We start from the raw sequence: 24726 nt of genomic DNA on the forward strand, positions 1-24726 counted from the left end.
CAGCGTCCTTACTAGCACACCGCCTCGTGTCTATCCCCCTTCGGGGAACAGCGAGAAGGCTGGCACATTGTCCGGTGTCTGGCTCTAATACCATTTGTAACAACCCAGATCCACCGCTAGCAGATATTGTCCTCTTTGGGCTTTCCTTTTCGGGCTTCCCCTCAAGGCTTTAAAACGCGTCTGCTAGGAGAAGGTTTCCACACCCTTATAAATGGTGGTTTGTTCACTTCCCCAACCAATGTAGGACATCACAGTTCGTCTCTCCAACTGATACAAAATTTCAGAAATACATTCGGTCCATGTGTATGTATTCAACGAATTAATGACAATAACTCATTAAACACAAAATTAAACGAGCACAAAAGGAGTCATTAATTTTGCAAAAAAGAACGAACACGAAGAATCGAGTATAATACACGTATGTCATTGTTATTCCTCAGCTATAACCATTTTGCTAAGAGGGCTTGGACCAAGCTTCTTCCTTCTCATCAAATTCCTCTTCCTTATAACATCCATTTGGTTTCTTCTCCTAACTTGCATCATAGCCTCTTCTTCCACGACGAATCTCCGCATCAAAACGTCGTCGGTGAGGGACTTTCCCCGGAAAACCCGTCGACTATTTTCACCGCTAAGTCGAGGAGTTGGAAGAACGATATTACTAGTAGTAGGAAAAGGCTTAGATCTTGGATAGCTATGGCTTCTCCTTGGTGGGATGTCAGCTTGTTGGAAGATTTCATTGTAAGAAGAGATGGGTGCACAAAGACATACTCTTGTGAAGGAAGTTGCTATCTTGAGAGAAGTGCATTTTCTCATTTTGTTGTGTTTATTGTTGTTGTTGGAATTCAATGCTCCATTTGGTGATGGAATTGGGTATTGATCTCTTGATTTTGAAGATGTTGTTCTCCATTGGGTTCCTACTATTTCCATTGCTCTTTGATACCATGGCTTCCTGTGGAGGAGTACCCATTTCATATCATGCATAATACTCATTGATATCAACTTTTTTGGGAAAACCCTTCTCTTAAAACCCTAAAATAGTGCACAAATTCGCTTAAAAATTCTGAATTTCGAAAAGAAACAAAAATGAGTTTGTTTCAATCGAAAACGTTTCAAAATTACCCATGTTAACAGTATCATTTTTTATTATTTATAAATGTTTTAAAACTACCATTCAAATATATTAAAAAAAAAAAAGTTGATATTTGAATGTCGTTCTTTGAGAACTAATTCAAGGAGACATTCTAATGGATATCTACTTCGTGCTCGTAATATGTTTAAATGGGCCGAGCATTTAAGCCCAAACCCAAAAAGTCTTAATGGCCCAATTCTACTTCCACCTTCAATTTTAGAAAGATTTCTAGAGAGAGAGAGCCATGAGGTAAAAACCCACAAAGAAAAACATTCATTGCCTTCAATTTTACACCATTTCTAGAGAGAGAGAGCCATAGGGTAAAAACCCACAAAGAAAAACATACATTGCCTTCAGTTTTACACCATTTCTAGAGATAGAAAGCCATAGGGTTAAAAAAAACATGTTTAGAAAGTTACATAGACTAATGTAGGGGATGATCACTCCGTTTATAATCAAAGAATAATATCCCCAAATCAAAGCCACTCGAACTTATACTCAAAGTGGACAATATGATTACATTGTGGAGAATTGTGTTCTTCTAACAAAACCCACAAACAAAACCTCAAATTTTACCCAATTTGTAGAGAGAAGAAAGCCATGAGGTAAAAAACCCACAAAGAAAACCTTAAATTTTACACAATTTGAAGAGAGAGAGAGGCATGAGGTAAAAAACCCACAAAGAAAACCTCAAATTTTACACAATTTGAAGAGAGAGAAAGCCATGAGGTAAAAAACCCACAAAAGAAAACCTTAAATTTTACACAATTTGAAGAGAGAGAAAGGCATGAGGTAAAAAACCCACAAAAGAAAACCTTAAATTTTACACAATTTGTAGAGAGAGAAAGGCATGAGGTAAAAAACCCACAAAGAAAACCATTGATTATCTTAAATTTGACACAATTTCTAGAGAGAGAGAGAGAGAGAGAGAGAGGAAGCCATGAAATTTGAATAGCCATAAGGTTTAAAACCCAGAAAAGAAGTAACCCACATCATTAAATTTGGGTATAAACCCTTAACTTCAAGAAAGAAAGAGAGAGAGAAATGCACCTTGGATTAGAGGCGTTTGGTTCAGGCATGAACAAGAGGAGGTGAGTTTTGAATAACCACACACACTCCAAGATACTCTCATTTAAGACCTCACTGTTTCACACCACACCACACCACCTAAGAGCTTCAAACCTTCCCCCCCACCCCCCCTTTTTGCCCTCCAATTCCACTCAATCACTTACCCAAATATGCCTCCTCCTCCTCCTCTCTTCTCTTTTCAAAAATAAGAAAAATTCAAATGCTAAAGGAAAAGTAAAACCACCCCCGCTTTTCAATCGACGTGGGACCTCCAATTCACCCCTTTCGAGGCCCAACGTCCTTGTTGTCCCATCGCCCATGTTTGGCTCTAATATCATCTATGACAACCCAAGTCCACCACTATTATGTATGGTCGTCAGTCTCACGGTTTTAACAGGCTTTCACACTCTTGTAAAGAATGTTTTGTTCTCCTCTCCAGTCGGTGTGGAATCTCATAGATTATAGAAAATGCCATTACGTGTCGAATCTCGATTCTAAATCATGGAGATGGGACATGGGCATGTCTTTTTCAAGTGGGATATTCCTAAACTTTTCATCCTCTTGCTTCAATTATGACTCACAAAAGCTATGGATTTTGATTCATAAAACCACAAAAGTCTTCTAAAATCTTGTTTCTCACACCATAAATCTTTAATATGGATATTTATTTATTTATTTGTAAAAGAAGCTATGAATTCACCTTTTATTACGTCATTTTTGAATTGGGTTTTCAAAAAAAAAATAATAATAATAAAAGGAAAAAATAAAATTTAAAATTTAAAATTTTTAAAAAATAAAAAATGTTCCACCTTTTAAGGAGGAATAATGATGGGCATGCATGTTATTCATAATTTAGCAATGGTTGGCATCATCATGATTAAGGTTGCTCTAAAATTCACAACTCCTTAAAAGCTGCTACCAACCCAAAAGAGGATATGATGCGATTGGGTTAGCTCGGGTTTTATTTTCGGGTTCATCGGGTTAGTCTAGTTGACCCGACAAAAAAAACGTCAACTTCCAAACCGACCCAAATTTTCAGTTTTCCAAAAGTTCAATCTGACCCACAAGTAGTTTAGGTCGGTTGAGATCTCTGATCATATGAACACCCTAAATTCAAAATCGAACATAACTATAGGTATAAGTGATCAGTATATATGAAACATAAACTCAACTTCTTAATTTACAGGAGTCTCGTGTCCACCTCGAGCTTTTTGTTATATATTTTTTAAATTACACGGTGATTCAATCTTGAATATTAAAATAATTTAGTTTAAATCATTATATATGTTAAGTTGCATGTGACATAATTATTCTACCACATGTTTAATTACTTTATAAATAGGTATTTAATAACTTTATTTATGTCTTTTAAATATTAAAATTTATAATCTCTTTTAATTTTTACGAGCCAATATGCCACAATTTTAATTTTTAACGTAACAATAATGTTTTTGAGACATGTGGCCCAATCGGCCCGAATGCCTATAAATTTAAATTTAAATTGATAAAAATGTAAATTTTAAAGTTAAATTTGGTCGGTCAATAAAGCCTTTTTCTTTATGAATATTGTTTTTTAATATTGAATTGAATTTAGGAACGTCCTTAAAAGAATATTTTGACCCGAAAAAATTATGAATGAACCGAGATTATGTTCGAATGACGGTAATCATGTAGATATGAAAGTGTTACAAAATTTATGGTAAAAAAGGCTTCAAACATGGCTGCTGATTCAACCTCGACTTTCCCGACTTTTCCACATGGATCTTATCCCTTTTCTTTCCAACCCTGTACTTATTTCCTTTTTGACTTTTTGACCCGTTACCAAAATTCACATCGAAATCACGTTAGAATCGGGTTAACCACGCTTCCAGTTGTAGAGAGCGTGATTTTTTTATTGTATTTTTTTTTTTAGTTAGTCCTTATCGTCTCGATTCTTATAATATTTTGATGTTAATTTTTATTTTCGTAACAAAAATCTTGGATAGTGACTCTCAATCGAGTATGTTTTTAAATTTTTTAAGAAATTTAAGAATATTATTGAAAATTTTAAAACCGTATTTTTTTGTTAATTTTGCATTAAATAAAATTTCAAATTAATTAATTTTTAATTTAATTTTTTTTTTAACAAAAACTAATTTTATTAATTAAAAAACCCCATAAAATAAAAAAAGAAATTGATTTAATTTGTTAAAGAGAACGAAAAATAATAATGATATTTTTAGTGAATTTTCAGATCGTCTGGAGACTTAGCTTCTTCCCCACGGTCGACGGTCGACGGTCGACACAGAGATGCAGGTATTCACCGATGTAAAGAGGCCCGCTACGGTGGTGGGAATGGCGGCATGGGCGGCGGCGATAATATTCATTGCGTCGATGCCGTTGGCTTGGTCAAAGGAGCAACTCAGCTCGAGAGAATGTGAGGATCTAGGTTTCACTGGCCTCGCTCTCTGTTCTGATTGCCACACTTTAGCTGAATACATCAAAGATCAAGGTGATGCGCTCGATTCACAGATCACACGGTTTTCCGAACGCATGATTGATTCGGTTTTGAATTTATTTCTGGATTACTACATCTCCATTTTTCGTGGATTTTATCGTGAATTCGCAGCAGCGTAATGGATTTTGTTCGTTTGTTTTCTCAATTCTCCGCGTTTCTTTTTCTTTTGAACGATTGATTGTTCGCCTTGTGGTTGATTTCGATTATGGATTTCTATTGCTTGATTTGGATTTTGGAAACAGGAAATAGGTTGCAAGATGTTGAGTTAAAATAGCCTGTTGCCTTTTAGCATCATAGTTAAACAACGTGCGAGTTTATAATTGAGTTATGCAGAAAAATTTGAAAAAATGTTATAATACCAAATGACAATTCTGGCAACACTGGATTTGTGAAGGCTACATTATGAGTTCCAATAGTCTTTATCCAAAATCCAAATGAAGAAAATAACTGATAGTACTCTGAATCTGCAGTTGTCTCGTGTCAGTTTATGTAATGCAATAGTTTTGAAGTGCATTGTTCTTAAAATTACATGCTGTACTCATTTCCAAAGTTGTTCTGCAGAATTAGTGGCAGACTGTTTGAAGTGTTGCACGGAGGATTCTGATGATGCCACGAGTAAGGTACACAAAATTTTATAGATGTGCTGATATCTCGAGTGTAAGATCCCACATCGGTTGGGGAGGAGAACGAAACATTCTTTATAAGGGTGTGGAAGTCTCTCCCTAGCAGACGCGTTTAAAAACTTTGAGGGGAATCCTGAAAGGGAAAGCCCAAAGAGGACAGTATCTACTAGAGGTGGGCTTAGATTGTTACGTCGAGACTGAATTTGATTTGCTATTCCATTGTGAATAGTGTATTGTCCATGTGGTCGACATATCGGTTGAAAACACATTAATTTAACATAGTATGCAGGATTAACAATTTTTGCCTCCATGAAATTATAAAAATTGTGGTTCTAAATAAGGTTTCAGTAAACAATATCTACTAGAGGTGTACGAGAGGTGTCATAGTGATCAATTCTAAAGGAATTAGACGACTCTATGTAACAACTCAAACCCACCTCTAGCAGATATTGTCCTTTTTGGGCTTTCTCTTTCGGGCTTCCCTTCAAGGTTTTTAAAACGTGTCTGCTAGGGAGAGGTTTCCACACCCTTAAAAAGAATATTTCATTTCTCTCTCCAACCGATGTGGGATCTCACAATCCCCCCCTTCAGGGACCAGCATCCTCGCTGGTACTTGTTCCCCTCTTCTATTGATGTGCGACCCCCCAATATCAACTAGCGGTGGGTTTGGACTGTTACACTCTATTTGGTCAAATACCTTGCAACATACTCCCACTTTTTTCGATTACAGTATCTCAAAACAAATTTCTGGTTCCAAAATTTTTGTCCACCATGGTTGCTGTTTAACTAAACAAAGGATGAAAGCCAATTAACTAAATTCGTTAACTGCAGATAACTTATTCTGGTGCTGTACTGGAGGTCTGCATGAGGAAGCTAGTTTTCTATCCTGAAATTGTTGGCTTCATTGAAGAAGAAAAGGATAAATTCCCTTCTGTTAAGATTCAATATATCTTCAACTCTCCGCCGAAGCTGACTTTGCTGGATGATGAAGGCCAACATAAAGAGAGCATCAGGTAACTTCTAAGTGCCTAAAATTTTCCACTATAATACTTATGGAGAGACCCTGTTAAGGTCGTGAATGTTGATGTTTCTTTCTTATGAGAATCAAACTTGTAATAAGGTACAAAAGAATACAAAAGAAATGCTTAAACAAAAAAGCGAAACTAGAGATTGAAAGAAGAGCTCTAATCATTAAGAATAAGAGATAAGAAATGGTTACAAATACATTTGGAGTTAGATAGACCCTCGAAGAGGGAGATTAAATCTAGCCAAAAGTCGCATCTCCCTACAAGATGTTCCACTTTATGCCCCTAAAACTCTCTAATTTCTGTTGTAAATGTTGATGTTTGCCCTACTAAACGACTTGTTATCTCGTCTAGAAGAACGCTTGCAAGCATCCATAACATAGAGTTCATATGATATCTTTTAGATCAAAATCATGGAGAATATGTGTAGGTTAAGATGGTGTACATAGATATAAATTTTGCTTTAGCTTCTGGTTAATGACCATTTATAATTGATATGTCACAAAAGATGACATAAGAAGTTTTTTTTCTTTTTACGTTTTTTTCCCCTTTTTTTCAGGATTGATAACTGGAAACGTGAACATATTTTGCAGTTCCTGCAAGATAAGGTTAAGCTATCTTCAGCAATTTAAGGTTCTCATCTTCCTTGTTTCTTTAATATCCCTGTAAAAAACTCTAAAGTCTATTGTTATATTGTAGTTTTCTTTGATACTGCAATATGTTAGTATCTTATGTTTTGTGTTTTGGTAAATTTTATGTTTAATTTCACAAACTCTTTCAAGCACTTTGAACTTCAAAATGAAGAAGGAAAAGAAAAGGGAAAAATGACAATAATGTTTGAGAATTCGAATGAACTGATATCCAAATAGATGTGTTGAATTGTACAAACACAACACGCTCTAGAAGTATACAAAGATAAACAGCAACTCTACCGAGTTAAAGGCTTTGAGTGCTTCTTCAAAAAAATGTTGAGCCACTCTAGGAGGTCTATTCTTATGTACATTTGGCTCAACTCAATGAATATTGATAGAATGTTTGAGCCACTCTAGGGGGAATGTTTTTGTGCCGGTGCTAATGATTTAATAACTATTTTGGTAGCTCCAGAATGTTTCAATTTATGCTCCTACTTATTATCTGGATGTACCAAGAAAGATGTATGGTCAAATAAGACTACTACGAAATATTTACAGGGCAAGTTCTTCTATTATGGTTTATGGTTTCTCTTGGCTATATGGTCCATCCGGAGGAGAGATCGAGCTTCAAGAAATAGTAAATGGTCTTCTCAATGCACAAATGTATAACTCCCCATGAATATTGATAGAATCTTTGTTAAATTTAGAATAATATATTTGAATATCTAATGTACTACCCACAATAACATATTGTCATACATCTCATGTCGTCGTAACATATTGCATCATCATAACATATCATATCATAACTTGACATGTGTAGGAACCACCAGGCACGTGTCATCATACATAAGATAATTCTTCCGATCGTGCCCAATAGTAGGATAGGGCCACTTATATGTGCAGGGGCCACTAGGCACCTGTCGTCATACATAAAACCGATCGTGCCCAATAGTAGGATAGGGCCACTTATATGTGCAGGGGCCACTAGGCACCTGTCGTCATACATAAAACAATTCTTCAGACCGTGCCGGTAGTAGGAGAGGACACTTACATGTTCCAGAGCCCCTATGCACGCGTCGCATCATCATGTATAAGACAATTTTTCTGACCATGTAGATAGTAGGGCAAAGTTTCTCGATTTGGATGACAAGAAGTTCAATATCAAAATTTATAAATATTTTTTTCATAAAAATTTAAGATAAAAACCAAATTTATAATTTAAATAAATTATAAATCAAAAGTATTAACATTGTCTTTTATTAATTTACTTAGCTAATTTCTTTCTAAAATCAATATATTTCATCAAAACAAAACTAAGACATTGAAAATTAGTTCAATTTTCATCTTGATCATTTAATTAGAATATTGACATACTCGTATGGATCTTGAAATTCTTCTAGTTCATCATGTACAAAGATTTCAAATGTAAATTGAGGGTTAATTTAATATTTCAAATACATTAAACCAAAAATAAAATTGTTATCCAAACGGATTTAGATTGATCTAACATAAATTTTCTCAGATGATTTACAACTTGACCAACTTTTTGATCCATCTAAAGCCAAACACAGCTCTCTTGAAGTTGATCAAGACACTCATATAAAGAACATTATGCTACTTGACAACTACTGATTGAGAAGGAAAAAAAATAACTTGAATAATATAGCTTTCCTCATGCCCGTAATACTCTCAAGAAGACAAAACTGGTACAATCCCATTGTTCTAACTTTTAAACCGGATGCTCCGACTGATTCCTGTGTTAATTCCCGTCGTCTCTCCACCGTACGAATGAATAGGCTGCTTAACTTCTCGGACTTGACCTTTACGACGATTAGCTGCATCTTTAAACTTCAACTGCACCATTCACATTCACAAGTACATGGACAGAGATGTAAGTAGAAATTTTAATGGAGGGAGAAATGTGTTCTAATGGTGAAAGGGTTGATGATTTGCATATATTGTTAAGTACCTTGTATTTCTTTCTTGGGTTCTTCGTCAACTTCTTTCGAGGTCGAGTTAAGCCTCGGTTCTTCTCCATCTGAACACATCGTGTGAAAATGTAAATGAATCGATGTGCAACGACTGAATCGAAAGAGGAAAAGCTGATGGAGAGAAAGGTAGTACTTACTTGATAAGTGATTTTGCGTTTTCCATCCACAGTTTTCGGAGACGATGGAATTTCCGTCGTCCTGCAGAAGTTGTTTGTTAGACAATGTTGTGCATTAACATAATGATATAAAGGAGAGGAAATGTTAAACTTCAGCATTGGTGATAGAAACATATGTGATATATAAAAGAGTCGTACAGAAAAGTGTGAGATCCCACGTTGGTTTGGGAGGAGAACAAAATATTCTTTATGAGCGTGTGGAAACCTCTCCCTAGCAGATGCGTTTTAAAAACCTTGAGGGTAAAGTCCAAAAGAGAACAATATCTGCTAGCGGTGGGCTTGGGTTACAAATGGTATTAGAGTTAGATACTGGGTGATGTGCCAGCAAGGAGGCTAAGCCCCAAAGGGGGTGGACACGAGGCGGTGTGCCAGCAAAGACGTTGGGCCCCGAAGGGGTGGATTGGGGGGTCCCACATTGATTGGAGAAGGGAACGAATGCCAATGAGAACGCGGGGCCCCGAAGGGGGTGGATTGTGAGATCCCACATCGATTGGGAAGGAGAACGAAAAACATTCTTTATAAGGGCGTCGAAACCTCTCTCTAGAAGACGTGTTTTAAAAACCTTGAAGGGAAACCCGTAGGGAAAAACCAAAAGAGGACAATAATAGAAACATACCTGGAGTAAATTTCAGCTTTGGCAGCAAGTTTTGCAGCACGTTGTTGTTTGACTTCCTTGTAGAATTCATCTTCAGAATCTGCTTCACCATTTCCTTTCACATCATCCTCATCACCGTCGCTTTCACTCTCAAGAACGCTAGTGCCGTCCTTTGACTTGAATCCAGCTCTCGCCAGCATTTGAAGTTCATATTTCCTTCGTCTTTCTCCAATATCATCTCTTGTAGGCAAATCATCATCACCAGAAATGACCTTCAGGGAGTTAACCAAATAAGCATAAAATACCATTAGGCACAAATGTTCTAAATGCAAGCATCGTAATTCAGAAACAAATCTTTATATCCCCGCACGCAATTTTGCATCTGTTATGCATCACATTCATGTCTGTTAAATTCATTATTTGAACAGTATCTTGAAATTCTAATACTTGGATATGAACACATGAACACTAAACTTTGATTGCCTATAACCGAAGAGAGACAAGAGAAGGTATAACCGGAGTTAAGTGTTTCTTATTTTTAATAGTTGTAGCCCGCCCTTCGTTTAGTCTTGTCTGGCTTTTTTCTTTATTTTATCTTCGCTCCTCTTGGTTTGGACTATCCTTTATTGTATGGCATGGTTGTATATCATCTCCCAAAAGTATGGCTTTTTCATAAAGAAAAAAGAAAAAGATTAATGCTCTTAGTCTCCAAGATTGAATTGGCTGTTTCCATCAAATTCAAACCTTAGTGAAACTGGAACTACGTTTATGCAACATGTGCAAAAGGTAACCCAACTCCTCATCTATCCAAATAATCCTTATTAGGGGAAATGAAAGGGTCAAGTTGATATATCGTTCAAACCTTTGGCTTCTTCAGCTTGGCGACAACAAGACGTGTGAGATCTGCTGCACCGGCAGAAGTATCTCGGCCCTTCCTCTTAGCAGCTTGAGCATCAGTATCATCCTTAAAATCGTCATATGCTTCGAGCTTCCTGCATGGTCCAAATAGGATAAATTATTTGTCAGAATACAAGCGAATAATAAGAGAAACTCCATATTGTTTGAGTAATAGTCTCTTTTCATCACATCAATGAAAAGTAATTTTCTTGTTTAAAAAAAAAAAAAAAAGGATAACCAAAGCAGTACCGATTAATTGGTTGCAGGTGCTTCATTGCTCCATTTTGCTTTGGTTCAATTAAAGTGAAGTCCTTTTGTTTTAGCTTTTCTTCAAGAAGGGCTCTTACTTTTAACATTTCCATGCTCTGGACACCCATTTGATTGTCCTGCAAATGTAAAAATTAAATTAAATATTAGATGATAAACAAAAATTAAAGAAAGCCAAATAGAAACAGGATGATAAGAGCAATTAAGAATTATAATAAAAAAAAACTCATCAACGTATTTAGTAGTGCACATTGCACAATTACCACTTGTTTATGCTTTCCTTCTTTCTTGCCTTTCTCCTTCAATTTATCCACGTTGTCTGATCCGGTCTTTGCATTGGGCTGCATATGAAACAAAATCTTACAAGTCAATTTTGGATGCATTCACCCTTCCAACGTACATGGCATCGACATCATCAGGAATGATGATTGATCAAAATTCGAACTATTTTTTAACTTTCTCCGATTTTAACTTTAAACTCTAGTCAGAAATAATTTAATGAATTTGTTATTTTAATTATTCCATTTACATTTTATATTTAACATTAGATAATATTCTCACTGTGTCACATATTCAAATAAGTTGCAGAAACTTGTGCGGAATAGTAAACTATTGTGCGCCTAGCAGAAAACTATTTTGAACGCAACCCATAAAAGCCTAAATATGGTGTGTTCTGCTTTTGCAATTATAGAAGCATTCATGATACTGAAGATTAACTCAAATTTGAAGAATGAATATAGGATATCATATGATGTTAAATAACCAAATAAAGAAAATAATGATATACGTGTAGGTAGATGCAGATCATTATCCAAATGTGGGTATCATTGGAACATATGATAAATTTTAAATCTCAAAAACAGTTGACAAACAATTTCTAAAACTTGTCAATGTTTGCTATTTTAATGAAAACAACACATGCTGACTCAGAAAGGTAAAATATTTCTTCATTATTTTCCCTTGGAACAAGTAACAAACGAAGGATAAACCTCAAATAATATATGATGTTGAGATATATAGACATGCATATAAGACATTACGGCATGTTAAAATATGTATAAACAAAAACCTAGTGTTAGATTGAAGCAATACCAATCCCACTTCTTGGCCATCAGAAGCGTGATGAGAAGACCCCTGATCTTTTGTGAAGAGCTCAGCTAAAACAGAAGCATGCTCTTTGTTCAGTTTTACATCTGTTTCTTCTTGATGATATTTGTTAATGATCTCTTCTAACTCGGATGGAAGATTCTCGTCAAGTTGTTTCACCTGTGAGTTACAGAACTAGTTCACACTTGCAACACGGACAGGTGACATAAATAACAAAAACAGACCATATATCGACCCTCATGACAGCACTACTCGTTTTCATGCATAACAAAGGAAGAAAATATGAGGCACTTGTCATGCTAGGTAGACTATTTTCATACAATGCGACAACAACAGGCTAATGGAGAAAAAGAATAGTTATGATTTGATGGGAAAAATTATTTAGTGGTTAAGCATATAAAACTGAATTGAGAGGTAGGAAGGAACCTTATCCAATAAGCTTTTTATCTCTACAAGCCGAGCTATTACAGGATGATCTCGTACTGCTTGCCCTTCAGACTTCAAGAGAAGATAGAAGGCTATAGATTGGCAATAAGAGAGCAAAATAAGCTGCTTTAACTCCAAATATTGCAGTCCTGCTCCCACTGCAATTTTCCCGTTTTTAACCTAAAGAAATAATCAAGTGTAAAGATCAGTAAGTTAGTAATGCCCAATGTCATCTCAGTAAACAGAAAATCGATCGAATACAAACTTAACAAGGCAGAATCCTAATAAACTCTGTAAGGAATATGGAATTTGTTCTCATTTTAAATAATTATGTTCAATAGGAAAAAGTACCTCACTAGCGTTGAGCATGCATGATGCTCAATTTTAGGCTAAATGAGAGAAACGTACCTTGTTTAAAACTGGATTAATTTTGTTCTCAAGTTGATCCACTGCTTCATTCAATTCGGACAGCAAACCAATTAACTCTGGAGCAGAACTATAATACCAAAATTTCAAAAGCGGGAGATGTAAGAAAGCCATAGAGAATTTTAACTTCACAAAGAAAAAGAGATCGAGCAAGTTGTAGAAATACTTGGTATAATCTTTTTGAATGGATTACAAACTCATAAGCAATTCCACAATCACTTTAATCTCAATTAATACAGGAATAGTAAGGCAGCCATTGCAAGCAATTGAGGAAGCTTTGACCACAGGCGGAGGCTGGTTGAAGTGTCATGAAGGTGATGAAAAACTAAATAAATAAATAAGCAAATACCTGTTCAAGACATCCATCTGCTCCTCCCTTGTAAGAGAATTCACGTCTTTAGCAATCTCCTGATATGTAGCATTCATATCATCTGGAGCTTCATTTCTGGTTGAAGTCTTTGGATCAATTCCTTTTGCAGATATTTCCTGTGATGGCAGAAATTATAGTCATGTAAGAGTTCGTTGAGTTTATAGTTCAATGAGCGAAAAACTACTCCAACTGATTTTTCCTTTTTTTTTACTTGAGAGATATATTTGATAGTTCAATACAAGAGAAACAAATACCTCTAGAGTTAACTCCCTATCACTCTCATCGTCAATGCCAAAATCTTCCAATGAGAAAGTTTTTGCTTTCTCCTTCTGCAATCGAATTACCTCTTCCTCCTCTTCGGCAAGGGACTCATCATCACTTGATTGGATCTTCATCGAGTTAAAATATAAAATATTATTTCAACTACAATTTGAATTCTATTCGATAAAATGAAACTATAAATTAAAGCACATTGTATTGACAGCACTAGAAAAGAAACACGGTTCCATTCAGATTGACAGTCAAACTCAAAAAAGATGAAATGAACCAGTTAAGTAGTAACAAGAAAAAACCATAATATTTAGGTCCTCACTTCAAAATCACGATTATCAGCATCATAGTATTTGCCTTTCCTTCCGCCCCATATAGTCTTTTGTTCTTCCATGTCCTCATCTTCATCCTCGTGCATTTCATCATCTACGCCACCAAACTTTTCCCGCAAGAACTTCTGTTGTCTGGCAACTATTACAAACAAGCAAAATTGGATCAGATTAACAGATTAAAAACCATAATTATGATGGATATCAAAAATTGGGTCGTGTCATGCTGTCTCTTTTTCTTAATATAAAGTTGAATTCAATGATAGATTTTTTTGACCCATGAGTTGTTATTCTGTAACAAAAATGAGCAGAGACAAGAAATTTAAAATATATTTACTTCTCAAACCACGTCTTACTTTTTGCAGCAAAACCAGTATCACGGATATCTTCTTCATCATCATCCTCATCTTCATCTTCATCTTCATCTTCATCTTCATCTTCATCTTCATCTTCATCTTCATCTTCATCGTCAACACCCTGAAAAGATAGAGCAAATGTAAGTATTAAGGAAAGTTTAGTAGGAACTGAAAGCTCTCGTACATGGATTAGGGAAAGAATCAGACTAGTATTGCAATGCACAATTGCACATGCAGTCTTTTTACTGTGGAAACAAAAGATGATTGTCTTGATCCAAATAATAAAAAAACCATTACATTGATATGGTGAAATGTGTACAAAAACCCTACCGACTTGTAATTACTAAAAGGTACTTCCAGTGAGTAATGAGAATAGACATGCTATAGTTAAAAAAAAGGAGCCTATTCACTCCAATACAACGCTAAAAGGGAGTAGCCTCAATAAAATTAGATGTCTTTTTCCTTATCTAAAGAGATGATCATTCCATTCAAACCACAAACTCTAAAAGAAAGCCCGACCATATGATCATCCCCTCTCCCTCCCCAAAACTCTCAAGTCTATCAAGGATGAATTGTCAAGAAAAGGGTTGTTGCCTACTTGGTTCAGGGTGACAATCCCACATTCCTTCTTGTCACTGCTCAAAGAAATACATTCCTCAATCTCTTGCCAAAGATAAATGACGTACCTAAATCCCTTCCTATCATCGAGCAATTTCATGTCCTCCAAAGTTCAAAATAAAATACATCCATTTTTCTTCTGGTCCTCGTGTTAAGCTCATCCAAACACAAGAAATTTCAGAATCAATTAAATTTTTTTTTTTTTTTTGGAGAAGTGTGAGAGTCAATTATGCATAAAACTATGATTGGCTGGAAGTAAATACAATTGACAAAGATACTTCTACAACATGAGATAAAGGACGATGTTGGAACCTCTAAATTAAAAACAGGATGCTCAGCATCTTCATCTGACTCCGGAGCATCACCATTAATATCAAGTGGAATAACATCTCTCTGCCTGTGAACTGCAAACGTGATACAAATCATGATACTCCATTGTTTCCATTTTCTCAACCATGATACATATGGATATTAAAGATATCCAAAAAAAATTGACATATCAGTGAACAACAAAACACACAAAAATATTGTTAAATAACACAAAAATCTTACAGGCATCAATTTCATCGTCCATATCTTCAGAGGCAGCATCATCGTCTGCAACTCTTCTCTTAGAGTTCCTTTTTTCTTGCTTATGACTCTTTCTCTTGCCCATAATTAGCTAAATTCAATTCAACAAAAAGAATAATACACCTGCAACAAATTTTTAGTTGGCTATAAGCCTATAACCAAAATAAAATGCAAAGCACCACACTTTTCTAACATTCATATCATCCAAAGAGTAGATTAGAACATGACTTGCAGAAGTTTCCAGAATCATTTTCCATTGAAAGTCAATTGAATTTTTCTGGACAAATAATGCAAATTGTCTACTAGTTTCTAAAATTGAGACAGCAATTTGACTGCATAGCATAAGTGTTTTCCGAGATTCTCATGTTGCGAGTTCCTCAACACAAAACAAGACTTCTTATCGATTACTGAAAAGTTGAAATGAGTATCAAATACTCCAAATAGAATATTACAAAAAACCATGTAATACGCTTAGAGCAAGACCATCATGCCACGAGGGACAACTGATGAAGAAGGAAATCTCCACTTCAATATTTAGAGTATCAAGCTTCGTAATAAAGGAGAATGAGTGGACAAAGAAGCTCAACATGAAAACACCATATCCGAGAGCATCAATATAAGGATTATTATCCTTGAAGTTTCGTTTTCGTGTAATTGTCATTGGACCTCCTAGTTCTACGAGCTACGGATTAAAAGAGAATTGATAAAGAGCCTCCGTTTCTAACAACGACTAATGAATCCAGAAACAACCAGCCATGAAGGTAAAAGTTTCCAAAAGCTAGACTATTTTATTTCAAATAATGCCTGCGACCTTTTGTCTATTAGGGAAAATTGGAATACGATATATTACTTCGACTGGTTCTTGATAACTAAAGTAGGGAGATGCTGGAAAATTCATGGTTGGTGGTGCTTTGGAGGATCTGGGAGACTAGAAACAAGGAAAATTTCCTCAGGCACCCAATAAACATACAGATGATAAATCGATTGATAAACAGATGCAAGAAATTAATCGCAATTTTTCCACAAGGCTGATTTTTTTTTTTTTTCCTTGCTGTTCTGCTATAGCTATAAAAACAATAGAAAAGGATCATAAGAACCTCTTCTCTCATGAGACGAGTTCTAAATTTGAGTTTTTCGAGGGAGAACAAAGACATAGAAGGAGACTGGAGGAATACCAGTAACAACAAGAGCGTCGAAAACCGGCGCAATCCGCTTGAGGAGGCTACGGCGGCACAGAATCGGAGAGGCGGTAGCGCAACGGCAGCGATACTGAGCTGCTGAAAGGGAGGATGAGCCGGCGGGAAACAGAAGAAGGGAAGCACGTGAGAGTGAGAGGAAGATGAAAGGTTTAGGGTTTAACAAAGTGGGATGAATGGATTGAAAATTTTTATTTTTTTATTTTTTATTATTGGTATTATTTAAATAATATGTTTCAATTTAATTATCTTTAAATTTTTATTTTATAATTTATCCCAAATATTATAGGGTATCGATTTTATTCTAAAATTTTAATTTGTAATATTTAAATAGTATGTTTGAATTTAGTATTAAAATGAAAATTTACTAAATTAATTTTAAAATACTTTTAAAATTTACCCCTTATTTAAAAAATACTCTTAAATTTTAAAATAAATTAAAAAATATCCCGAGTTTTGAAAAACTACGATTAGTTGGAGATCCTTTAGTTCACTGCTAGGAGTTAGCTAGCAAGACTCTAATCATCACCCCACATAATAATTTGATACTACGAACAACTGAGATAGATACGAGACACTTACTTGAGATTATTCGACGACTCTCTAATAGTCTGTCCTTACTGACCTGATAATACCAACCACTCGCTCAAGCATGTTTTTTATTAATAATTGACATAATGCAGTAGTATTTGTTTTCGTGGGAAGGATTACGCACTACGACCGGTGGTTGTTGTCGCTTGTTTCAGCGACATGGGCACGTTGGACGCCACCGCCCGCCAACTGTGTGTAAAAACTTGCAATCTGTGAATAGCTCGTTCCAGTATGAGCAAAAACATACCTCAACTAGGAGAAACTTCCATTAAGATTTGTAATTCAAAGTTCTAGTTTAGGTGTAGTATGAACTAAAAACAGATAAAAATAACAAGTAAACAAATAACTTAGTAACTAGAACTCATTAATACTGATCAATGCATCAGTATGGATAATTAAACATTTGTTCCTTCAACAAAATATTTCCAAAACTTTGAAAGAGGGCCAAGAAAGAACAAGTGGAGAAAATCTTCAGTTGGAAAGGGGGACCTGTTTGGCTCAATTTTCATCCTCTGAAGCAGAGTCAAGTTCGGGTTCGGGTTCGGGTTCAGGTTCAAGTTCAAGTATAGCATTGAAACCAAACTCTTTTCCAGGTCTGAACAACACTTTCAGTTCATCTTCTGTTTGAGTTGTGTTAACCATCTTGTCCTTCACCTTTATATCTTCCTGCGTTGGAGTCGAAACAAAAGAAAAACGAGCTGTATCAAATTCATTTCATAAACTACGTCCTCCTTTATCTAATTGTTTGACTTCTTTCTATCATTTGTCTGTTACGTCGTGCCAAATTAACAAAATATATGTGTAGTAGCCGTGTCATGTACCAGCCCAAGTCCACCGCTAGCAAATATTCTCCTCTTTGGACTTTCTATTTTGAACTTTTCTCAAGATTTTTAAAATGCGTCTGCTAGGAAGAGGTTTCCACACCCTTATAAAGAATGTTTCGTTCTCCTCTCAAACTGATGTGGGATCTCACGTGTCGTGTCATCATTTTAGTTAATGATGGTAACGCTCTATCATGTAAAATCACAATTGAAACTTTTAAAAACATAGAGATATAGAAACTATACAGACACAATCATCAAAATTATAAGTTTGTAAATAGTTAACGAATAGTGATTTCAATATACCCAATACAATTAACTTCTAAAAGGCATCTAGGAAAACCAATTCAAAAACAGCTCCCAAATTACAATCAGCACACAGGCAGTAGGTATAAGAAAGGAGCAAAGCAATGAGGATACAACTTGCCTTCTTTGCATAATCTGCCATAGTTGAGTTTAATATTTCTTGTATGACGAACTTTGTGACCCGATCCTTACCAAGGACTTCTAAGAGGAAGCTTTTTGGGACCTGAAGGAATTCGTTATTTACAAATAGAAACCTTGGGGAAGAATAGAACAATATGTATAAGAATAGAACGATATTGAGAAAAAAGGACATAACAACTTAAAAGTACTTGGAAACCCAAAGGGGAAAGTTGAAAAGGCAAAGAGAAGCAACTCACATTTGAAGTTTTCCCTGGCCAAGCATCAACGGGCATGAAAACACAAAAACATTAGAAACCATATAAAGTCGAGTCATCTGCTACTAAACATAAAAATTTAGGAGGGTAAAAGCAGCTGCATATATGAATTCGTAATTATAGAAACGGTACTTCTCAATTCTCATGTTTGTCTATATGGATGAACATGTAAAAGACTTGTGTTGCAGTATAAATGAACGGTTGTAACGACATTCACAGTGAAGGGGGGGAGGAAAATCACGGTACTACCTCCTTTTTGCTTACGAAATCCTGGCATTGGCGGGGCTGAGCGGGCCAAATTCGTCAAAACCTGATCGAATACCTTTTGCGTCTCGTCCCCAGTCAAGTCCACTCTTAGCTGTTCATTAGATTTCATTAGACATTTATCAAAGATATGTACCCAATCTTTACATCTTGATTTCCTACCGTGGGCACAAGTTGTAACTAAGTGAGGTTTGGGAGAGTAAGAGAATAGATAACGAGACGGTAGTCTCTTAAGGATGTAAGCTTTTCATGAGTTAAGTATGGTAGTTGCCAGTTGGGGAGAAGAGAAATCTCTGATTATCCCTCTAAGTTTTTACCATCTTGTTCATAAATAAAATAAACCATGTTCTATCAAATTTTGGAATGCAAGGCCTAAGTAATAGATTAGCCTCCATTTTGCAATATGAAATATAAATACATTTGGTAAGATCTGTATTTCATATGGGGAACTATATGTATAATTTATGACTTAAGAGGATAAAAGCTTCCACCAAATTTCCAATATGAAATATACATATCATCTTATAAGATTTGTATCAGCATGCATCAAACAGCATTAAATCTACTCTTGAAAGTGAAACTAGAAACGAAGTTGAATAGTTTAAGGGCAGAATGAGATCTTCGATAACTTGTCAGAGGAAAGTATTCTAAAATGCTATAAAAGTATTAGATGTAAATTCCTTTGGGATGAAAATCAAAGTGGTAAAACTCTATGCTACAACCTAAAATGTTATGCACGCTACAACTAGTTCACATAGGTAGTTTTACCTGTATCATGCTTTCATCCTCAGATTCTACAACTATTTTAGCATTTTTTAAGGTTATAGCACCTTTGTAATCTGTGATGGCTGCCTCCAAGCCTATGACATCAAAACAGAAGATCAACAAAACAGGGATAACTTTTACCAAATCCATCATTGTGTTTCTTACCCACTTTTTAGGTCTACAATCACGTTTCTTAAACACGATTTGCAATATGCTAAACTTTTTGAAACATGTCTTCTGAGTGCACGCAAGACAAGATTTACTGGTAAAAACAGTCCAACTTTTGTCATAGCTTCCAAATTACTATGACCCGAATCGATAACGATTTTGTTTCTAGCTGTTCGATTACGTAGTTTATGCTTATTTTCTAACAAATTCTTTGCTACGGTTTTCACCTTTCTTAAAGAAACATTTAAATTCTTGGTCAATTCCAATAACAAAATCAAATTTGGCTTGAATTTTGAACACACTTTTTAGAAGGCAGATAACAAAACAAAGAACCTCATAGGTGGAAGTAATGTTTATAAGCTTATACTTTGAATACCAAATGGTTATCAATTCTGGAAGAAAAGAAGAAGAAAAATAAAGTTAAAAAATACATTTGATCAAGTAAGCAATTTGGTCCATGAACAATTTGATTCCTGTATTTTAAAACTTGTACGATGTGGTCAATGAACATAATTTAGTCCTCGTAGTCCACAATAGATCTAAACCATTACAAATTTGAATATACATAGGCTAAATAGTAACATACTGAAGTTCATGACTAGAGTCAGAATTACCTGAACTAGCTATGGCCGTCGGTCTGGACAAAAACCTGGAACCAACTACTAGGGGACTATAAGAAACTGAGGACCTGGAAATGAAGAAACGTTCCTACTTCTATACATCAGTTTCTATGTACAGTTAACTGAACAAGCAATATACATCACTACACCGCTCAATAAACAAATAAAAACAAATCAAAATACATGTTTACCTCGTACACAGCCTATCCTGTACATTTTCAAATTCAACGCCTCCGAAGTTCAGACAAACCAGAGCATTGCGGCGGCGGCCATTAACAGGAACCTGCAACACAAAAAATGATTTGAAAATGGTAATATCCCAAACATATCGGGAGGAAGGCGGAAAAATGCGGTGGAGCTTCGAGATTCGATTCATGAGTTAGGCTTCTGAGAATATGGATAGAATTACTTACTTTGGTGAAAACTGGCCGCCGGAATTCTAAAGCGATGTTGGCCACCGTTGCAGTTGCGGACGCCATTTTTTTCAAGCGCGCCTCAGCTTGAAAGTTTCTCTTCCAGCAAAGACTTATCCAAGTTGTAATACGACGCCGTTTAATTCCTTCTAAACATATACGCGGCTACGCAAATTTTTTTCAAACTTACCTCCTTTCCATTTCTAACTCTTTTAAACTTAAAATTACTTCAATTTTTTTTTAGGTTTCTTTTTATAAAAAAAAAAAAAAGATAAAATTGCGACACGGATTCGGTTTAACTCTATTTTCATCTCGAGTACACGTAACATATATATATATATATACATATACATATACATATCTATGCCTTAATAATATTCAAGCACATACTTTATATCAATTGAGATATACTCACGTTGACACGAGCGACAAATTCTATTTATGTTTAAGATAGGTTTTAATCGAGAATATAATTAAATATAAAATTTTGACTCACTTCCCGTTGTAAAAAATGTATACAGTATCAAAGTTAAAAGTTTCTGTGATTTTACTGACAGTAACAAATTGATTAAACTTATAGTCAATTTGAACATAACTCAAATATGACAGTAACACGTATAGTTTCGTATATATTCTTATTATATATATCATATTCGACCCGTTCAATATAAAATCTTATTGATAAACAAAAGATAAATTTCTTTCTTCTTTCTTCACAATATAAGTAAACAATATTTGTTTGTTCTTCCTCAACAATGGCAGGTTCAGCCACCGAGCTAGTTTCTCCGTCGACAATTCCGCCGGATCTCGCCATCTTTTCCGGTCAAAACCTTGATATTCCCCATCCTACTCATGGACAAAGCAAAGGATCTCCGGAAGTCTTCAAATCCAGATTTTGGAGCAAACTCTTGGGCAATTTGCATCGTGTCGTCCCCGAACCGAAGCTGTTGGTCGATCCCGAGTACCGCCTTCTTCGAAAGGATCCTCGAGTAGTACAGCCCTGTGAATTGATAGTCATTTCCAGATTTTGGTGTTAGATTCACTGTTGGGTCTGTTTTTGATTTCTTTGGGCATTTCTTTTGAAGCTCTTTTAACAATGATTTGTTCATTGTTGGGTCTGCTTTTTTTGTGCCATTGAAATTGTATAGCCTGTCCTTGATGTAGCTGCAATGTGTTTGCCCCATTGAATGTGCTCCTAATAGTTCGAGTTAATCGATTAGTAACGGATATCGTAATTAATAACGACTCGTTTTTCGAGGGACTTACCTAAAAGTGTTGCCATGTCTAAGACGTCGAGACTCTTGGACTCGAAATATGCTAGCCCTTCTTGCCATGATATAGAAGGGGACGGGAAATCTACCGCATCGATACTCGTTCTTAAACAATCCCTCCTTCCCGTATAAACCGGATACGACGGTGCACCGGCCTGCATCGAATCGTTAAGATCACGTTTGATTATGATTTACGTATGACATGCATAGAAATAGTATAGTGAATGAAAATTGATTGATACCAAATGGGCAGCATCCCGAGTGGCTAGGTTAAGAATATCTGTACAAGAAACAACACCGGGACAACGGTCTTCGAGTACGGTTTTGATCTTGTCGATTTCTTCGAACCCTTCTAGGCCTTGGTTTTGTGGTGCGTTTTTCTCTGAGTTTCGTCCATCGAGAAGTATCGAACCATCACAACCCTACATAAAGTAATCAAATTCGTTAGTAACTATCCTAAAACGTCATTCTCATTCGGACGTAATCTCGGTTCATTCCTACGTCCTTACTGTACTCGAGCACCACACAATTTACCTTCAAACTATCTTTCCATCCAAATTTTTTTAAAAATCTCTACTCCGACCCCATATACATAATTTTCATAAACAAAAAACGAGAAACAACAAACAACGTGTAACGACTCACGCCCACCGGGCTTTTTCTTTTGGACTTCCCTTCAAGATTTTAAAACGTGCCCGTTAGATAGAGGTTTCCATACCCTCATAAAGGGTGTTTCGTTCTCCTCCCGAACCGATGTGGGATCTCACACAACGAATAGAAACATCATGAAAGAGCTCACGCCCACATGGTTTTTTCTTTTGGACTTCCCTTCAAGATTTTAAAACGTGCCCGTTAGGAGAGGTTTTCATACCCTTATAAAGGGTGTTTCGTTCTCCTCCCAGACCGATGTGAGATCTCACACAACGAATAGAAACATCATGAAAGAGCTCACGCCCACAGGGCTTTTCCTTTGGACTTCCCTTCAAGATTTTAAAACGTGCCCGTTAGAAAGAGATCTCCATACCCTTATAAAAGGTGTTTCGTTATCCTCCCGAACCGATGTGGAATCTCACACAACGAATAAAAACATCACGAATCGGGCGAATCTAAACATAGTATAATTTTCATAAACTAAAAACGAGAAACAACAAACAACGAATAGAAACATCAAGACTCGAGCGAATCGATATACGTTTTTCGAGAGGCAATCGGCGGAGAGCAAGCGGAGGAACTTGGCAGTGATTCTCTTATCCTTTTGCCAAAACAACTTGACTTGATGCTTTATGTATGTCTCAGCATCAGGGCATGTTGTGTTGAGCTTGTAGTAATGCCATATGAGCTTCACCGGCGGCTGCAATGTGTTCTCAGCCTTCACGCTGCACAGGCAGCTCATCAAGGCTAGCCCCACAAGGGAGAGAACAAGCCACCTTGTTCTTCTCTCTCTCATCATCTTTCCCTCTCTCTCTCTCCTTTCAAAATCAAAGGATTTCTTCTCTTAACTCCAATTATTCATTAATGGGTTTGGGTTATTTATACACAATAATCTTTGTTTTGTTTAGTTATTTATTCGTAGTCCATGTGGCACTTGCGATGTTACTTGGGTTGAAATAATTTGACGTTGATTATGGAGGTTATGATGATTTATGTAACGCGTGGATGTTTGATTGTGAGATCCCATGTCAGTTGGGGAGGAGAATGAAACATTTTTTTATAAGGGTGTGGAAATGTCTTCTAAAGGCTGACAGCGACACGTAACGAGCTGAAACGGACAATATCTACAAGCGGTGAGTTTGGGCAATTACAAATGGAAGCCAGACACTGGGTGGTGTGCCAGCGAAGATGTTGAGCGCCCATGAGGGTGGATTGTGAGATCCCACATCAGTTGGAGAGGAGAACGAAACATTTTTTTATAAGGGTGTGGAAACATCTTCTAAAGGTTGACGACGACACGTAACGAGCTGAAACGGACAATATCTATTAGTGGTGAGCTTGAGCTGTTATAAATGGAAGCCTGGGCAGTGTGCCAGCGAAGACGTTGAGTCCCCATGAGGGTGGATTGTGAGATCCCACATCAGTTGGAGAGGAGAACGAAACATTCTTTATAAGGGTGTGGAAACATCTTCTAAAGGTTGACGACGACACGTAACGAGCTGAAACGGACAATATCTATTAGTGGTGAGCTTGAGCTGTTATAAATGGAAGCCTGGGCAGTGTGCCAGCGAAGACGTTGAGTCCCCATGAGGGTGGATTGTGAGATCCCACATCAGTTGGAGAGGAGAACGAAACATTCTTTATAAGGGTGTGGAAACATCTTCTAAAGGTTGACGACGACACGTAATGAGCTGAAACGGACAATATCTACAGCGGAGAGCTTGGGCAATTATAAATGGGAGCCAGACACTCGGTGGTGTGGCAGCGAAGACGTTGAGCTCCCATGAGGGTGGATTGTGAGATCCCACGTCAGTTGGAGAGGAGAACGAAACATTTTTCATAGGGGTGTGGAAACATCTTCCAAAGGTTGATGACGACACGTAACGAGCT

General features: G+C 36.3%; 5 protein-coding genes across 9 annotated transcripts; 1 reads left to right on the forward strand and 4 right to left on the reverse strand.

Moving 5' to 3' along the window:
* Positions 1-307: 307 nt before the first annotated feature.
* On the reverse strand, positions 308-2304 carry LOC111779211. Its single transcript, XM_023659308.1, has 2 exons — positions 2180-2304; positions 308-949 (listed from the first exon to the last, which is right to left on the reverse strand). Exons 1-2 carry the CDS (start codon positions 2206-2208, stop codon positions 430-432), a joined length of 549 nt encoding a protein of 182 aa, XP_023515076.1. The 5' UTR covers positions 2209-2304; the 3' UTR covers positions 308-429.
* Positions 2305-4401: 2097 nt separating this feature from the next.
* On the forward strand, positions 4402-7699 carry LOC111778142 (selenoprotein F-like). Of its 2 annotated transcripts, XM_023657809.1 has the most exons (5): positions 4402-4688; positions 5256-5314; positions 6149-6330; positions 6902-6975; positions 7533-7699. In XM_023657809.1, exons 1-4 carry the CDS (start codon positions 4487-4489, stop codon positions 6972-6974), a joined length of 516 nt encoding a protein of 171 aa, XP_023513577.1. In that variant the 5' UTR covers positions 4402-4486; the 3' UTR covers position 6975; positions 7533-7699. The 2 variants fall into 2 exon arrangements, with proteins under 2 accessions (XP_023513577.1, XP_023513576.1); XM_023657808.1 differs by lacking the exon at positions 7533-7699 and having other exon boundaries at positions 6902-7193.
* A 708-nt stretch (positions 7700-8407) lies between these two features.
* On the reverse strand, positions 8408-16745 carry LOC111779165 (something about silencing protein 10). 3 transcript variants are annotated; one of them, XM_023659242.1, is made up of 18 exons: positions 16551-16745; positions 15358-15498; positions 15118-15209; positions 14264-14308; positions 14188-14233; positions 13825-13973; positions 13487-13621; positions 13212-13348; positions 12845-12932; positions 12437-12616; positions 11996-12169; positions 11167-11244; positions 10886-11022; positions 10602-10731; positions 9761-10011; positions 9106-9166; positions 8947-9015; positions 8408-8831 (listed from the first exon to the last, which is right to left on the reverse strand). In XM_023659242.1, exons 2-18 carry the CDS (start codon positions 15458-15460, stop codon positions 8700-8702), a joined length of 2007 nt encoding a protein of 668 aa, XP_023515010.1. In that variant the 5' UTR covers positions 15461-15498; positions 16551-16745; the 3' UTR covers positions 8408-8699. The 3 variants fall into 3 exon arrangements, with proteins under 3 accessions (XP_023515010.1, XP_023515008.1, XP_023515011.1); XM_023659240.1 differs by having other exon boundaries at positions 14188-14308; positions 16551-16744; XM_023659243.1 differs by lacking the exons at positions 15118-15209; positions 15358-15498; positions 16551-16745 and adding an exon at positions 14874-15012 and having other exon boundaries at positions 14188-14308.
* Positions 16746-17406: 661 nt separating this feature from the next.
* Positions 17407-21037, reverse strand: LOC111778179. Of its 2 annotated transcripts, none has more exons than XM_023657864.1 (8): positions 20915-21037; positions 20693-20784; positions 20496-20569; positions 19717-19808; positions 18934-19042; positions 18667-18680; positions 18407-18512; positions 17407-17824 (listed from the first exon to the last, which is right to left on the reverse strand). In XM_023657864.1, the coding sequence occupies exons 1-8, from the start codon at positions 20978-20980 to the stop codon at positions 17661-17663; spliced, it is 717 nt and encodes a 238-aa protein (XP_023513632.1). In that variant the 5' UTR covers positions 20981-21037; the 3' UTR covers positions 17407-17660. The 2 variants fall into 2 exon arrangements, with proteins under 2 accessions (XP_023513632.1, XP_023513631.1); XM_023657863.1 differs by having other exon boundaries at positions 17491-17828; positions 18411-18512.
* Positions 21038-21681: 644 nt separating this feature from the next.
* LOC111779278 (probable peroxidase 61) lies at positions 21682-23688 on the reverse strand. The gene is made up of 4 exons (XM_023659395.1): positions 23378-23688; positions 22428-22607; positions 22181-22340; positions 21682-22109 (listed from the first exon to the last, which is right to left on the reverse strand). Exons 1-4 carry the CDS (start codon positions 23633-23635, stop codon positions 21691-21693), a joined length of 1017 nt encoding a protein of 338 aa, XP_023515163.1. The 5' UTR covers positions 23636-23688; the 3' UTR covers positions 21682-21690.
* Positions 23689-24726: the final 1038 nt, after the last annotated feature.

This window comes from Cucurbita pepo, chromosome LG17 (assembly GCF_002806865.2).
Source record: "Cucurbita pepo subsp. pepo cultivar mu-cu-16 chromosome LG17, ASM280686v2, whole genome shotgun sequence".
NCBI classification, from domain to species: domain Eukaryota; kingdom Viridiplantae; phylum Streptophyta; class Magnoliopsida; order Cucurbitales; family Cucurbitaceae; genus Cucurbita; species Cucurbita pepo.

Excerpts from the sequence above, each read along its gene's own strand:
- LOC111778179 (XM_023657864.1), bottom strand. The coding sequence starts at position 20,980 with ATGGCGTCCGCAACTGCAACGGTGGCCAACATCGCTTTAGAATTCCGG. Across the intron at positions 20,570-20,692 it reads CAGGATAGGCTGTGTACGAG|GTCCTCAGTTTCTTATAGTC; the intron begins GTAAACATGTAT and ends CTTCATTTCCAG. Across the intron at positions 19,043-19,716 it reads AGGATGAAAGCATGATACAG|CTAAGAGTGGACTTGACTGG; the intron begins GTAAAACTACCT and ends TCTAATGAACAG.
- LOC111778142 (XM_023657809.1), top strand. The coding sequence starts at position 4,487 with ATGCAGGTATTCACCGATGTAAAGAGGCCCGCTACGGTGGTGGGAATG. Across the intron at positions 4,689-5,255 it reads TGAATACATCAAAGATCAAG|AATTAGTGGCAGACTGTTTG; the intron begins GTGATGCGCTCG and ends GTTGTTCTGCAG. Across the intron at positions 6,331-6,901 it reads CAACATAAAGAGAGCATCAG|GATTGATAACTGGAAACGTG; the intron begins GTAACTTCTAAG and ends CCTTTTTTTCAG.
- LOC111779211 (XM_023659308.1), bottom strand. The coding sequence starts at position 2,208 with ATGCCTGAACCAAACGCCTCTAATCCAAG. Across the intron at positions 950-2,179 it reads CCAAACGCCTCTAATCCAAG|GAAGCCATGGTATCAAAGAG; the intron begins GTGCATTTCTCT and ends ACTCCTCCACAG.
- LOC111779165 (XM_023659240.1), bottom strand. The coding sequence starts at position 15,460 with ATGGGCAAGAGAAAGAGTCATAAGCAAGAAAAAAGGAACTCTAAGAGA. Across the intron at positions 12,933-13,211 it reads CAGATGGATGTCTTGAACAG|TTCTGCTCCAGAGTTAATTG; the intron begins GTATTTGCTTAT and ends TTGGTATTATAG. Across the intron at positions 8,832-8,946 it reads ACCCAAGAAAGAAATACAAG|TTGAAGTTTAAAGATGCAGC; the intron begins GTACTTAACAAT and ends TGAATGGTGCAG.
- LOC111779278 (XM_023659395.1), bottom strand. The coding sequence starts at position 23,635 with ATGATGAGAGAGAGAAGAACAAGGTGGCTTGTTCTCTCCCTTGTGGGG. Across the intron at positions 22,608-23,377 it reads CCGATTGCCTCTCGAAAAAC|GGTTGTGATGGTTCGATACT; the intron begins GTATATCGATTC and ends TACTTTATGTAG. Across the intron at positions 22,341-22,427 it reads CTCGGGATGCTGCCCATTTG|GCCGGTGCACCGTCGTATCC; the intron begins GTATCAATCAAT and ends GATTCGATGCAG.